Source organism: Crocodylus siamensis, chromosome 10 (assembly GCF_052110815.1).
Source record: "Crocodylus siamensis isolate JL-2025a chromosome 10, ASM5211081v1, whole genome shotgun sequence".
NCBI lineage: Eukaryota > Metazoa > Chordata > Crocodylia > Crocodylidae > Crocodylus > Crocodylus siamensis.
Genome location: NC_143404.1, coordinates 72,956,521 through 72,970,945, shown reverse-complemented (window position 1 = coordinate 72,970,945; position 14,425 = coordinate 72,956,521). Strand labels below are relative to the sequence as shown.

General features: G+C 57.7%; 2 protein-coding genes across 4 annotated transcripts; both read left to right on the top strand.

Annotated features, from left to right (window-relative positions):
- The first annotated feature begins 134 nt into the window (after positions 1-134).
- On the top strand, positions 135-8,474 carry LOC149856924 (uncharacterized). 3 transcript variants are annotated; one of them, XM_090020688.1, is made up of 5 exons: positions 135-916; positions 3,906-4,048; positions 4,516-4,729; positions 7,250-7,434; positions 8,063-8,474. In XM_090020688.1, the coding sequence occupies exons 2-5, from the start codon at positions 3,959-3,961 to the stop codon at positions 8,117-8,119; spliced, it is 546 nt and encodes a 181-aa protein (XP_089876814.1). In that variant the 5' UTR covers positions 135-916; positions 3,906-3,958; the 3' UTR covers positions 8,120-8,474. The 3 variants fall into 3 exon arrangements, with proteins under 3 accessions (XP_089876814.1, XP_089876813.1, XP_089876812.1); XM_090020687.1 differs by having other exon boundaries at positions 135-1,504; XM_090020686.1 differs by lacking the exon at positions 135-916 and adding an exon at positions 1,742-3,462.
- A 2,133-nt stretch (positions 8,475-10,607) lies between these two features.
- On the top strand, positions 10,608-14,333 carry LOC149856923 (uncharacterized). Its single transcript, XM_090020679.1, has 3 exons — positions 10,608-10,904; positions 12,186-12,287; positions 12,739-14,333. The coding sequence occupies exons 1-3, from the start codon at positions 10,829-10,831 to the stop codon at positions 14,331-14,333; spliced, it is 1,773 nt and encodes a 590-aa protein (XP_089876805.1). The 5' UTR covers positions 10,608-10,828.
- Positions 14,334-14,425: the final 92 nt, after the last annotated feature.

The window sequence follows — 14,425 nt, the reverse complement described above, 5'->3', positions numbered from 1 at the left end:
CAACGTCATTGAGCGGCGCCGGAAGAGCGGCGCGCCACCATGGCAACCGGCCGTCGGGGGCGCCATCTTGGCAAGGGGCGGGGCATCGGGCCCCGCCTCCCCTCGGCTCCGCCCACACCTGCGCCTTGCCCCACCCCACCCCACCTTCCTGCTGACCCCTTCATTGCGGGGGGGGAAGTGGCTCTGCCTTCGACTCCCCTGTGCCAGGCCCCGGCGCCTTCGTCGGGTGTCTTGGCCCTTGGCGCTGGAGACACATGGGTGCGGTGGTTGGTCCGCGGGGGACCCCGCACCCTGCACGCCGCCCATTACATCCCGGATCCGCCCTCGGCTGCCGGCCTCCGCCAGGCACCCACACGGGCCAGGCGGGGGTCATTCTCTCCTCCCGTCGCTTCTGCTGTAACACGTTGGGCTGGCGGCTTAGAACGAGTGCCGTCCCAGGGGTCGGACATCCCCTTCGTTTGGGACAGGGCTTCGCAAGCGCACCCCGTGCTGTCCACACAGGCAGCGGTTAAGATTTCTGGTAAAATAAGCGAAATACCAGGCTCGTTTCTTTTGGGTGCCTCGTCCAGGTGCGGTGGGACACTAGAGGCTTGGTGCTCACCCCCGATATCTGCTCTCTCACGTGGAGAAGTGTTATCTCGCTGTGCAGGGTGGGGACCCGGGTGGGCAAGCCTTGTCTTCAGGGGCACCTGGGAGATAGCGAGATGACCAAACCTGCCAGCGTGTGTGTCGAGACCCAGTCTAATCTCTGCCGCTGGTGGCATCGCTGGCCTTGGGTGCGGAAGGAAATTGCGGGCAAGATACAGCACAACTTCAGCGAGACCACTGATGCTGTCGTACGTGGTGGGACACGTGGTCCCTGCCCCGTGGGATTTTGTGATCTTCGACGAGAGACGGAAAGTCTGACGTGCGATAGGTAGGACTGATGCACCGGATGAGATTTTGAGCCCGTATCCATTGAAGTTGGCGGGACCGTTGCCACCGACTTCGGTTGGGTCAGGATTGGCCCTTTGTGTGCAACAGCCCAGTGTAGGCAGTCTGGTGCGGCCGGTTCTGAGTCGTCGGAAAGTTTATTTCCAAAGCCTCCTCGCTTGGGCGGGTTCAGGCAGACCGAGGTTTTCTGGACGAATTGGAGGAAGGGGAGAGCATTGGCCTTATGGGTGACAGAGAGCGTGGAGCGCCTGGCAGAATAAGCAGGCAAGAGAATGCTTGAGTCTGAATGGGAGAAAGCTGGCTGTGGGGACATGGGGGGAGCCCACACGCCCCTTCGGTGCCAGGATGGTGAGTGTCAATCTAACGCATTGCTCACCACAAGCTGAGGACTCTGTGACCCGTTTCCTCAGCCACAGCGGGTACTTTACACTGGGTATCACAGTCTTCAGCAGCCAGCTTTCATTTTCTTCATAAACAAGCCCACTGCTTTCCATTCAGCAGAGCAGGAAACTCTGAGACTCGGGAGCTCTTGCCCCTGCATGCACCCAGACTACGCAGATGTTGCCCTTGGGTGAGTCCTCATCAGGAATTTATTCACTTGGTAACTTCCTCCTCATCTTGTCACTGGCACTTGTGTGCTGGGGAAGAGATACATGGGACAGGCTCTCTCTCAGGAAGCCAAAGGTCTTGGTCTCGTGCCACTACTATGCATTGCTCCCTGAGCGTCACTTGATGTTAAGATCCAGGGAGAGTGCTATTACTTGTCTGGGGGGGCTGCAGCTTGGGAGGGGGTACATTTATTTCTAAAAACAAATTAAATGAGAACATTTCCTCTATAACCGTTGTTCACGTATTGTTTGTATGTTGGCTGTGCCCATAACATTGAAAAGACATAGTTAAAGAGCAGTTGGCACCTGTTTGTTGTCAGACTGGAAGGACGTAGCCCAAAACAGCCTTGTATCGTGGGAGTTTCTTCTTAGTCTGATGTTATTTGGTATTTTCCCGAATGACCTGGATGGTGGAAGACAGAGCACGCCTCTGAAGATGCCAGATGACACCAAGCTGGGAGAGGCAGCAGAAACTTCGGAGGGCGGGATTAGAAATCAAAATTGTCTCAATACTTTGAGGAGCTCAGTTCGACAGAGTCCTTTTAGGAAGGATGTGCAGAAAGTGCAGAGGTTCCAGAAGCAAACAAGAAAGACGATAGAGAGGCTGAAACGCAGCCAGATGAGGAAGGGTTGAGTGAGGTAAGCTGTTTAGTGTGGAGGAAAGGAGACTGAAGGGGACATGCTAGCAGTTCTCAAATATTTGAAGGCCTGCAGTAAAGAGGATGGAGAACACTGTTCTCTTTTGATCTTAATTGATCATTCCCATGTCACAATCCTTTTTTGTTAACACCATTTGCAGAAGGTCACCAACCGTGGGCAGAGTCTGCAGAGTATAATACAGAGACTATGTACAGAGCTGTGAGGTTTCAGGTTCTAGTTTCGAGTGAAAGTCACAATTTTCCACCTCTGACGAAGAACCAGCCCTGAAGGCAGCAGCAAAAGCTGGGTTGGCACCCAATTCTCTGTGTCATTGTGCTCAGTGCCAGATGCTCCGAGATACACTTTCCAGCCAGCCCTAAACTTTGTTTTTCTCGGCCTTGATCTCCATCTGGAAGCAGGAGAAGGAAGTTCTTTCCCACCTCCCAGAGGCTATGGGGAGGGCAAGCAGCTTACTTATCACAGGGTGCTCCGGGACCGTGGTCGCCGAGGCAGTATCTGGACTGCGGCAGAGTCCGGGAGGTACTTGGATGGCGTTGGCAAGCACTGCCAGAGCAGCAAGTCCCTTTGCTCATTGCCCACTGTATCTGCTAATGGTGTTGTGAGCTTCTCTCTGGATTTGAACGGGTTCAGCGCAACAGAGCAAACCCATCTGGAGGACAGCACAGCTGTAACAGCTCTCTTTGCTGCTGCTTTTGAACGTTTTGGGGGTACTAAACCTGGTGTGCATTGGGAAGAGGCTGCCTGTGCTGCTGCGTTGGCAAGTCACCCTTCTGGGTCCAGCTTAGCTTGGGGAAGAGCTCTCTGGCTGTTCCAGTGGTTTCTGTACCGGCCAAAGGAGTTTGGGACTAGTATAAGTGCACCGTGCTAGTGCTCTGGCTGGCAGAGCTGCGCTGATCACAGATGTGATTCATTAGCAGCAAAGTGCTGCAGCTTCACTAGCAGAACCTTTCAGGTTTGCCTGGGCCTGAGTAACAGTATGTCAGCTGCACCCGACTGCATTCAAGATTTGGTGAAAAGTCCCAAACAGAGCTGGGCCACGGGTCCCCAAGCCTTGGCCCCTGTGGCAGGGAAGGGGGCTTCATGGGGTGAGCTGTTCCAGTGAAAGCCGGGGAGCTTTCAGTAAGATTTGACACCTGCAAGTACAGGCAGAAGGAAGAGGCTGAAATGCCCTGGCTCAGGGGGCCTGGAGTCCAGCACCGAAATCAGAGCATCCTGATTTTCAGCCGTGGTGTCGCTGCCCCTGCCCCAGCAGGAAGAACAGGTGCTCCGGACCTGTACTTTATGTAATTCCTTGTTGTAGGCCCTCAGGCTTGCCGGCGCCGGCCAGATTGGAGAGCACAGGCGGGTGGCTCTGCCTTATAGTGCTTCAGCCGTGGGCTGCTCCAGAGCCTCATTTGGCTCATACCAAGGGGCTTTGAAGGTCAACTCTCTCTTGAAAATGATTCAAAATAACTCCAAGAGGCAGCAGGAGCTTTCTCACAGCTCTTTGAAACCTCAGCCCGAGGCTTGGAGCTCAGCAGTGCCAGCACCACCGCAAAGGGCGGGGGTGCTAGAACCTGCAACGGCACCTGCCCCTCTCTGTGGGTGCAGAGCAACCTCCGGCGGGGACTGCAGCCTGTGTGGAGAGCTCGGAGGAGGGTGGATGGGAAGCCTTTCCTGGATTCGAGGCTGCACTCCTAACTGAGTCTCTCTTCCCACTTCCAGCTCTTGGCTGCCTGTGGCTCCTCCTGCAAAGACTGGCAGTGGCAGCAGTGTCCATGGACAGCCAGTGTGGGGCAGCAGCAGTCCTCCCTTGCTCCCCTGCTGCCAAAGGGATGCAGAACTTCTGGGCCAGTGGCTGGTACAAGGTAGCGCCCTCCCACAGAGGCAGCACATGTCCTGAACCACTTGGAAGAGCCAGCGCTTTTCTAAACCGCAGCACAGCTCTTTACACACTCTCAGGGCCAGTGCACCTGGGGACAGTCTGGAGGGGAAAGAGGGTATCCAGGGCTCCTTCTATTTGTTTCAGTAGCCACGGACAGTTGGGGTTACGAGTACGTGGGCACAGAGAGACCCCCATGGCACTGCCTGCTGCCTTATCCCAGCTGACTCTGTGAGAAGTGCTGGTTGCTGCATCCTGGGAGCCCCTCTGCCCGGTTTACACATGCTGCGTGGCTGTGTGAATGTAAGGCAGTGCCACAGGCAGGTGCATGAGAAGATGTTAGTGCCCAGCAATGGGAGTTGGTCTGGTTGCCCTAATTTAACCGGCAGCCCGGTTTGCCAGGCTGTGCCACGTGCCCTGATGCACTAACGGGATCCTGTTGCTGCGTTGCAGGTCGTCAACAACAGCCAGGAAATGGGGCTGATTCGGAACCTCAAGAACAGGACGACGGTGTATGACAAGATCCAGCGGCAGTTCCTGATGGACGAGCAGCAGTCGCTGGTCATTCCTAAGGTCCGGCCAGAGGACGCTGGCACTTATCGCTGCTCCCTGTGGGCCAATGTGGGACATTTCAATCAGCAGGCAGACGTCATCCTGCGGGTGTCAGGTGAGGTGGCTGGGCCAGAACCACAGGCATTGAAGGCCAGGCACCACAGTGATGCGAAGAGCTTGGAAAGCAGGCAGGCAGGAGACACGGGGCCCCAAGCTTCCCCCTCCCGTGGCACAAAGAGGGCGTAGGTGAAATAAAATAATGGCATCTTGGACAGCTGCCAGCCTCACTGATACAGAACAGCTGCTTATTTCACAGTAGTTCCCAGGGGCTGCCCTTCACATGGGGCACTGGATACCTGCCCTTGCAGTCACCATCCCTTTCTTCCTTTTCTCATGCTCCAGGGAGGGGGAAGGAACCCCAAGACCCTTTGAACTTTTGTGGTCAACCCCGCCATGCCTGCTGCTCTATAACCTAGAAGCCCATACTCAGCCGCACGTGGTGAGGGGGAGAGGTTTCTTCCTCTGTGTGCTGGGGGGGAGAGTTTCCTCCTCTGTGTACTGTTGGGGGGTGGGGGGGGAGAAGTTTCCTTCTCTGTGTGCTACCAGGGGATGATCTTGTTCTATGCATTTAAGAAAAAGCAAGTCCTACTTGATGAAGCAGGGTCTGTGCAATCCACCTCCTGGCCTGCGTTGTGTCTGCCAGTGTCATGGAGTTAATGAAACAAAATGAGACATGACACTGTGTGTAAACAGTGGAGCTGCCCCAGAGACAAGGGGCACGTGGCCCACTATTCATGCTGACTGTTGTGGTGCAGAGAAGTCAGGCAGGACTCTCCACCCAGCAGTCAAACAGCCCTTGTGTATGGGGAGCCAATGAGTCACGCCTGCCCTACCACAGCGGGATGTGGCCCTGTCTTTGTTTGCCTCAACAGTCACTTTTGCAACTGCCCTGCAGCAGGTGGGAGGAAAATGGATGCAGCTCCTTGCTGAACTAATTATGAGTGTAATTGAATAATGGTCCTCCTCAGCCCCAGCATGCCAACACAGGCTGTCATGGTCCCACTGTTATGTCCCCAGAGTGGTGTCACTTCCCCTGGCCACCAGGCACAGTCCATGTAGCACTCCAGCCGCCAGCAGGGCTGCCAGGAAATACTGGTCCCACTTGAAAAATCCAGGGCATTTAGGAAGCTAATGGGATTCCTAGCACTGGACCTGGCCAGGAACCCAAGGTGAACACCCTGCGCTTGAGAAAAGTGCCTGGGGCTGCTGAGAGACAGGGCATCGATCCCAAACTGACTGGGAAGGAAGGGCATCCCTAGCATGGCCTCCAGCAGCCACGGGCTCTCGGCAGGCAGCAATGAGCTGCAGGGGCTAACGAGGAGCTATGCCGCGTGGCTGCAGATCAGCACCGTACCTAGACTCCTGGAGGCCTTTTAGCATGGGGCCCCCCTTCACCAGAGATAATGACAATAATAATTAAAAACTTGCCATTTTTGGGCCCTCTTTCTGTCCAGGCCCCAGGCAGCTGGCTGGTTCGCCCATGACTGTGTCCAGCCCTGCTGCAGCTCAGAAGTTGCTGCCGTCACGGGGGCAGTTTTCTGCTTGAGCTCATTAGCCAGGCAGGTTGGGAGGACACCGTCATTGCTGTCCTGGAGCCTCCAGCAGCCGGTGGGAGCAATGAACCCCCTGGTCCAAGCAGGGTTAATAGCAGCAGTATGCCAGGACTAGCAGCCTCTGGAGAGAGCCAGGGGCTGCCAGGACTGCAGTGGAAGTAGGTGGATTGCTGAGTCACGGCATCAGAATTGAGCCAAGGCCAGGATGCATGGAGCAAACCTGTACTTAAATCGGCTTCCTACATTTCCCTTCCCACACAGGCTTCCTCACCAGCCCGGCCACGTGCCCCGCTCTCCAGAGCCGACATCTGTCCTGGTGCCTGCACAGGAGGTTGGTCGGAGGCAGCTCACTGAGCTGAGCCTGGGCCCTCGCCTCTCTCACTGTCGTGGGAAGTGCCCCATCCTGGACCAGAGGTGTAGAGAGAACGTCCACTTCAGGCCGTTTCCTCCCCTGCCCTGCTCCTGCCAGGGCAGCCCTGGGCCCAGGCCACACAGGCATGAGCTGCCTTTGAAGCCCCTCATCTCGGAGTGAGCCTGTCCCCCAGCTGCCTGTGGTGCATTGCCATTCCCCCTCACCCACCTGTTAATAACTTCAGCGTGGTCATCAAGCAGGGATGGGCAAAGGCAAACATATCTCTGCTCAGAACATGCCCAGCCAGAGTCTGCCCTGAGTGACCCCAGGTCCCTCCAAGATAACTCTGTTCAATCTCTGAGTTAACATCCAGGGACCAGAGCCCCGAGACAAGCCCCATGCTCTGAGATCACCTGCTGGGGAGAGGGGAGTAAATCTGGGGCCGCATCATTTGTAACACGCTCTCTACAAATGAGCTCCCTGGTGCCTGGGACCCGGTGCCAGCTGCCACAGCTTGTCGTTGGGACGTGGATGCCCCACTCCACCTTCCAACACCCCCTTTCCCAGGCTGGAGTGCGGCTGCCAGCAGAAGAGGCTGGGAAATCGCTCTGCGTCTGGCCCTCTGCCTCAGGGAGGTCTAGCCCTGAACACACCTCTTTTTTGTCTGCAGACTGTTCAGCACCCTGGCTGGGCACTTCACCCACGAGGACGTCGCTGCGGGGTCCTGAGCGGGAGGGCAGTGCAAGCCCCAACTCCACCTGCTGCCGGGAGCCACTGATTCCTGTCCTTGCTGCCGTCCTGGGGCTGCTGGCCTTCAATGTGGGGAAGGGGCTGCTCAGCATCATCCTCATCCTGGTGGGTCTTAGTGGCACCCAGAGGGTTTTGCAGGGCCAGGCTCAGGGTAGGAGCTCAGGGCTGCCCCTCTGAGGGAGATCTCATTTCCCACCTGAAGGTGATTCCCAGATGAATGATGAGGCCCACCTGGTGTGAGTCTGGCCTGGCAAGAGGAGGGTACCAGGCTTGCTGCTTGGTCATGGGACCCAAGGCTATAAAGGCACCTGGAATCAGTGCTCAGGGGCAGCCTGCCAGGCCAGGCCTTCGTGGAAAAGAGACTGTACCCCTTTTTCCTCTGTGGGGGTGACTCTTCCCCTTCTGCTACAGGCAGAATGAGCCCCAGTGAGAAGGGGCAGGCAGGGAGAGAGCTCTGTGTTGGTGACTTTTCTGTGCGTATCTGGATTCCCAAACCCAGCAGTTTCCAGCAGCAAATGCAACATCAGGCTGCAGGCAGGAGCACACTGGGTGAAAGTGGCCTTAGCCTCGGCCTGTCATGTAGACTGGTGAAGGTGTCTACTGCAGAAGGTGTTGCCCGCAGCACTGCTGAAATCTGGTGGGTGAGATGAAGCTGGCCAGACGTGCGGCCTTTATGGCTACTGCTGTCGCCTCAGAGCTAATGAGTGCTCTGCTTCCTTGTCTTTCACCCTAGGTGATCAGGGTCAGCCTCAAATACAAGCGAAGGAGAAAACAAGTGCGAAACCTCTGAGGGAGAAGCATGGAGCAGACGGAAGCAGACAGATGTGCCTCGGAACCAAGGAGGAGGGGAGGGCATGGAGCCAGGAACGGCCACGGTGGCAGCACTGTGCGTCGGGGCAGAGCTCCACACAGACACATCGCTTTAAAGGGCTTGCAGCAGCGGGCTCTGTGGAGCCTGTGTTCCCAGCACCATGCCCATCCTCTCTGTCCCCTGCTGTCTTGCTGTTCAATACACCGTCATGCTGTGCCTCATTGCTACCTTAGGCTGTGAGCTCATGTGGGCAGGGACAGTCTTTTCCTCTGTTTGGGCCCAGCCCAGTCCAGTGAGCCTCTGGGTTGCTGCAATGCATGTAATAAATAACAACCATAACAGCACTGTGGGTAACGGCCTTTCCTGGGGTGCTGCTGTCCAAGCAGCTCCCTGAGTGCAGCCATTTGGATGAGGCTGTTTCTGTCTTGCTCTCGTTCCCAGAGCCAGCTGAGCCTTCAATTCTCGCTCCAAGTTATTCTGCTGTGCCTCTGGCTGAAGGGCAGCAGCAGGAGGCTGGCACCTATGTAGCATTGCACAGAGTCCAAGCTCCCCTCTCCTCTGGTCATGAGGCTGGGACAAATCACTGCTGCTGCAGCAAAGAGGTGGAGGTGGGTGGACATGGGGCCACACAGACATCTTGAAAGAGGCTGTGCTCATCATGGGGCATATTGTCATTGTGACATGGGAATCACCATGGAGGAAGGGGCAGCAGCCCATCGGGCTGGATCCAGGCCACCAGGCCCCATCTTGTCTCAGGAGCCTTCTCCTGTTTCTTACGGGCTAGCTCCACAGGTCCTGCCTCCCTGCTGCCAAGAGCCTGGACAGGCCCCACACATGTCCCTCCTTGGGCAGCCTAGGAACCCTCCTCAGCTTCCTGACATGAATTTGCCCATGTGGTCCACTTTCCCTGATCCCTGACTGGCTTTGGCTGCAGTCACCGTGCACAGGTCCTTGCAGACCTGAATCCAGTTACGGCACTGGTCTTCGTGTCAGAGGGTGCTGGAGATGCCCCAGTGTGCTCAGAGCAGAGAGGAAGACCCCAGTGGGCATTACTGGGGACCCATGGGTCCAGGCACCCTCCTTGGGGCACAGTGAAGCTGTTGGGGGTAACAGCCACTGTACCATGGGCCTGGGAGTTGCTTGTAGCATCTTAGAACCTAAAAAGTGGGGAGAGGCAGCACCAGGAACCTCAACTCTGAGACCACAGCAAGCAGGATGGGGAGGGACAAGCTGTGGAGGCAGGAGCAAGTGGAGGGAGCCAATTTTCTGTGCACCAAAATGATTTCATAGAACCACAGAATCGTAGAGAATGAGGTTGGGAAGGGACCGCAGGAGGTCACATCTAATCCAGCCCCGTGCTCCAAGCAGGACCAGCCCCAACTGCATCATCCCAGCCAGGGCTTGTCTACTCGGGTCTTCAAACCTCCAAGGAAGGAGCTTCCACCACTGCTCTGGGTAACCTGTTCCAGTGCTTCACCACCTTCGTAGTGAGAAAGTTTTTCCTAATATCCAAGCTCAACTTCTCTTGCTGCAACTTGAGACCATTGTTCTTTGTTCTGTCAATCTCCTCCGGAGAAGGTCACCAAGGCCAGTGAACAGAGGCTGCTCCACGGTTCCCCAGAGACTTTGTCGGACTTGTGAACCTGTGTTTGGAGTCTGACTCAGTTCTGTGGGCATGGGTGCGCCGGGGGAGGGCAGGAATGCAACAACATGGACATCACCGATGAGACAGGTGCCTGTAAAGGCGACCAGCTCGGTGTCTCAGACCATCATGTCCAGAAGAGTTCACCCCATTGCAGAAGGGCAGAGGAGATGGGAGAATGTAAAAAGTATAAAGACCCAGCCACGGGCAGGGCAAGGGACGTGAGCACAGAGGTGGGTGTTTGCTGCAAAGGCCAGCGGTCTGCCTGCATCAGGAGGAGGGTTGTAAGGCAGACAAGACCAGCAGTTAAAGCTGGTCAAAAGCCTGGACAGCTGCCCTGGGGGCCTGCCTGGGTGTGGGGATTTCCCTGCCCAAGGAATCGCAGACCTGGGAGAAGGTGCAGGGACACTTGGCCCTGCTCATCCCACTCCTGAGGGTCTCAGTGCTGAGCCTGGGCCTCTAAGCAGGCCTTGTGGCAATGAGCACCTGAGGAAGGGTCACAAGCACCTGAGAAAGCCTGGCATTCGTGGTTGCAAGCCAATTATCTTGGAATTATGTATGCAATTAGGTTGGAATTAAATACACAATTAGTTTGAAATTAAATGCACGGGGGGCCTGTCCCGCTGCTGGCACCTGCCTGAGCTGCGGGCAGGCAAGGCATCATCACGTGCGGGGCGAGGACTGGGCAGCGTGTGCAGGGTGCCAGGGCTCTTCCTTGCACACACTCAGCGCACAGCCGGGTTCTGCGGGACGGAGCGGGGAAGAGGCTGGTCTGTCGGCATCAGGAGGCGTGGCCCGCCTGGCCCGGTCCCTGCAGCCGCGCGTGGCTCTGGGCATCGCAGCCTGCCAGCTTCCTCCTCACCAGGTATCTCCTGTCTGGGCGGGGCAGGATGCTGGGAGCTGGAGCGAAGCGCAACTAGGATCAGCTCTGGGAGGTTCTCTCTCGTCACCTCTGAGTTGCTGCCACCCACGCGCAACCCCGGGTGGAGCTTTAAATCTCAGCCTGGCGCAGCTCGGGGTGCTCAGACCTGGCTCCCGGTGGCAGCATGAAGCTGGCAGTCTTCTTCGTCCTCCTGGGGAGCTTCGCCCCGTGGACAGCGCTGCAGGCTGCCCCAGCAGAACGTGAGTAGGGGCGGCGGGGACCCAGGCCAGAGGCTTTTCGAACTCAGAGCCGGAGGCTCCAGACCTCCGAGAGATGGTGCGGAGAGGCAGGTTCCTGGATCGAAACCAGAGCAGCCTCGGGCTGGTTGTCTGCGCTCCCCTGTGGGCATGCCTCGGTGGTGGCCCTGCCCCATGCTCCCAGCCAGCAACCCAGAATAGCACTGAACACCCTCCCACTCGCCAGCCCGGGGTGCGGCATGGCCAGGGGCCACGGGGCAGCTGCCACCACTGGGGGAGGCAGCAGGGACATGCAAGGTTGGGGACATGTACAGAGCCAAGGCCACGTTCCTTCCCCGGGCACCAAGGTTGCCTCCGCTCTGCCCTCAGCCTCCTCTCAGACATGGCAGCGGAGGAGACCCCTGCATGGCACGGGCCCTTGCCCACTGGGATGTGTGACCTGCCCCCGTGCTCGCTCTGTTCGGGGCTTGTGAGCACAAATGGGGCTGGGGGCACTGCCGGGTCCTGGATGAGCAGGGACCTCCCTGCGCTGCAGAGTGCCCACAGCCCCAAGCCCTCAGCCCTTCCCATGGCTGCTCAGAGCTTGGGCAGGGCCCTTGCAGTGAGGGCTGTCCAAATTATCTGGGTCACCGTGCGGTGCAGCATGGCTAGGTGCTGAGCTCACAAACCTGTTTGCTCAGTCCATCTGTCTGTCTGTCTGTCTGGGCTGCACAGCGGGTGCTCTGGGCAGATCCCACTGCCAGAGGGGGCCCATGTGGCAGCACTGAGGTCCCATGTGGCCCCCAGCTCTTGCCCTCTCTGTGCTCCACCTGTCCTAACCCTGGGTTTCTCCCGCTGCGAGCAGGATTCACTGACAGGTGCTTACTCAAGTGCAAAGGGGACCAGGACTGTCCCAGGGGGCACAGGTGCAGCTGCACAAGGGGTAGGCTGGTTTGCAGGCCTGTGGCCGCAGCAGGTAAGGGGCTTTTCCCTGGGTTCGTGCATACGTGCCCTGGGGCATGGCGCCATGGGTTTGGGTGCTGCTGCATGGAAACGACACGCGTGCAGCTCTCCCCATGCAGCCACAGGCAGCTGTCACGGTGCTGCTGCATGGCTGGGGGAGCAGCGAGGCATGTTTGCTCTTGACACCATGACCCTGGCCTGGATGTGGGCAGATGACCCCGAGCTGGCAGACCTCGTGCCAGGAGAACGCTGCTGCCGGCTCGTTCTGGGGTAACTCCTTGGGACACGTGCCAGGGAAAAGTAGCCGAGGCGGCCCGTCACCAGCGATTCTCTCTGTTCCAGGTCAGGAAGGACGTTCTCCGGCGCCAGCCCCCCTGCACCAGGAGCCCCCTTTGGCCAACGGAACAGGCGTCCTGGGCCCGTCGTACCCGAGCCTGGCCAAAGGTGAGCCCACACGGGTCCCCGCCATGCCCTCCCCTGCGTGCTGCCCCTGGGAGTGGTGTAGCCATGGGGCGCCCAGGAGACCCGGAGTGGATGGTTTCTTCTCCCTGTGGCTGTGGGGGAGGGATTGGGGATAGAGGGGTCTAGAGCAGTGGAAACCTGCTTGGGGAAGCAGGGTCCCCACACCCCAAGCCTTTCTCTGGGCCTGCTGTATTCCTACCTGGGCTCCCCCAGCACTGGCCCTGCCCCTGCCCCAGCTCCAGCCTTCTCCAGTGGGCACGGCTCACCCGTATCCGACTGAAGCTGCTCTGCCCATTACCTGCTGCCTGGGGGGGGATTCCCAGCTTGAGTCCTGCCTCTTCTACCCCTGCCTGGGGGAGGGCAGTGCCGGGGTTGGACAGGGGGCAGCTGCAGGACTCAGGGTCCCTGACTGCTGCTTTCACTCCCATCTCAGGGATCCCTGGAGCAGCTTCTCCTGCCCCTGGCTGTGACCTGGGGGAACGCACCCCGCAGGCAGCTGAGTCCAGGGAACAGCCCGTGGCAGGGGTCAGCCTTGCAAATGTGGGTGGAAAGAAGGCAAGCACGGGGGGGCTGGAGTCCCCCCATCTGGCTCTGCCAAGGGGCTGCATGTGCGGGGGAAAGCCTGCCGGGTGCAAGAACCAGCCTGAGTGCAAGGAGGGAGCGCAGAGCACGGTGGGGAGCCGGGGAGACCCCCTGTCTGCTGGGAAACCTGGCCTGGGGCCCCCTGCGGCTCCCACAGGACCGGTGCCTGGTGCAGGACCTGAGCCCAGGGAAAAGCTCCTATCTACAGACCCCTCTGGGGTTGGGGCAGAGCCGTCTGGGGTAGAACTGGTGTCTCTCTCAGACCCGGTGCCCACTGGAAAACCAGCATCTGGAGCCACACGTGTGCCCGGTGACAAGCTGGTACCTGGGGCCAATGGAAAACCTCTGGGCTACGAGACACCTGCGTTTGGGGCAACAACCATGTCTGACAAAAAGCCTGTGCCTCGGGCAGAGCCTGCACCCAGTGAAAAACCAATGTCCAGCAAGAAACCCCTGTGTAGGGAGAAGCCTGCATCCACTGGAAACCCAGTGTCCAGTGAAAAACATTTGTCTAGAGATAAATCAGTGTCTAGCGAAAAGCCAATGCCCAGTGAAAAACATTTGTCTAGAGATAAGCCTGAATCTAGTGAAAAGCCAGTCTCCAGTGAAAAGCCAGAGTCCAGTGAAAACCACCTGCCTAGAAATAAGCCAGAGTCTAGTGAAAACCCGGAGTCCAGTGAAAGGCCGGAGCCCAGTGCAAACCATTTGTCTAGAGATAAGCCTGAATCCAGTGAAGAGCCAGAGTCCAGTGAAAAACATTTGTCTAGAGACAAACTTCCCCCCATCCCTACATCCCCTGGAAAACCAGTGTCCAATGTAGTACCAGTGGCGAGAGATAAGCCTGCAGCTGGGGGCAATCCCATATCCAACTCGGTGCCCTCCCTTTTGAAGCCGCTGCTCGGGTTGGATTCTGGTGGGAAAGACAATGCAGGGAAGAAGGATGAACAGGACAATGACAAGGACCAGGACCAGGAGGTGGATGATGATGATGACGAGTACGAGGCGGGCGATGATGCTGATGATGCCGATGAGTATGAGACAGACTATGAGGATGAAACCAAGGATGATGAGGATGCAGATAAGGACAAGGAGGAGGATGATGGCTGGGCTGACGATGACAAGGATGAGGATGAGGATGAGGATGAAGATGAGGACGAGGAGGAGGGTGGGGGTGCAGGGGAAGAAGACGATGATGATGACAGTGACGATGACGATGACAATGACAAGGATAATGACAATGACCTGAACCTCATGGACAGCGATGAGGGCCAGGATGACGTTGACCCGAAATTCATGGTCATGGCCACTGACGACACAGACGTGGACACGGAGAATGACTACAACGATGAGAACGAGTATGGCGAGGGTGGTGGCGAAGTCAATGAATACAGCGATGACGACGATGACTTCAGTGACGATGACAGCTATGACATATGGTGGTTCTGATGGGGCCGCAGAGTGGGCCCGATTGGGGGGAGACCCGTCGTCTGCATGGGGTGAGGATGTGGAGCCATGTGAGGAGGAAACCTTGTACATGA

Coding starts and splice junctions, on each gene's coding strand:
- LOC149856924 (XM_090020686.1), top strand. CDS start 3,366: ATGCCCTGGCTCAGGGGGCCTGGAGTCCAGCACCGAAATCAGAGCATC. Junction 3,463..3,905: donor TGCCCCAGCAGGAAGAACAG/GTGCTCCGGACC, acceptor TCCCACTTCCAG/CTCTTGGCTGCCTGTGGCTC. Junction 4,730..7,249: donor CGTCATCCTGCGGGTGTCAG/GTGAGGTGGCTG, acceptor TTTTGTCTGCAG/ACTGTTCAGCACCCTGGCTG.
- LOC149856923 (XM_090020679.1), top strand. CDS start 10,829: ATGAAGCTGGCAGTCTTCTTCGTCCTCCTGGGGAGCTTCGCCCCGTGG. Junction 10,905..12,185: donor GCAGGCTGCCCCAGCAGAAC/GTGAGTAGGGGC, acceptor TCTCTGTTCCAG/GTCAGGAAGGACGTTCTCCG. Junction 12,288..12,738: donor GTACCCGAGCCTGGCCAAAG/GTGAGCCCACAC, acceptor CTCCCATCTCAG/GGATCCCTGGAGCAGCTTCT.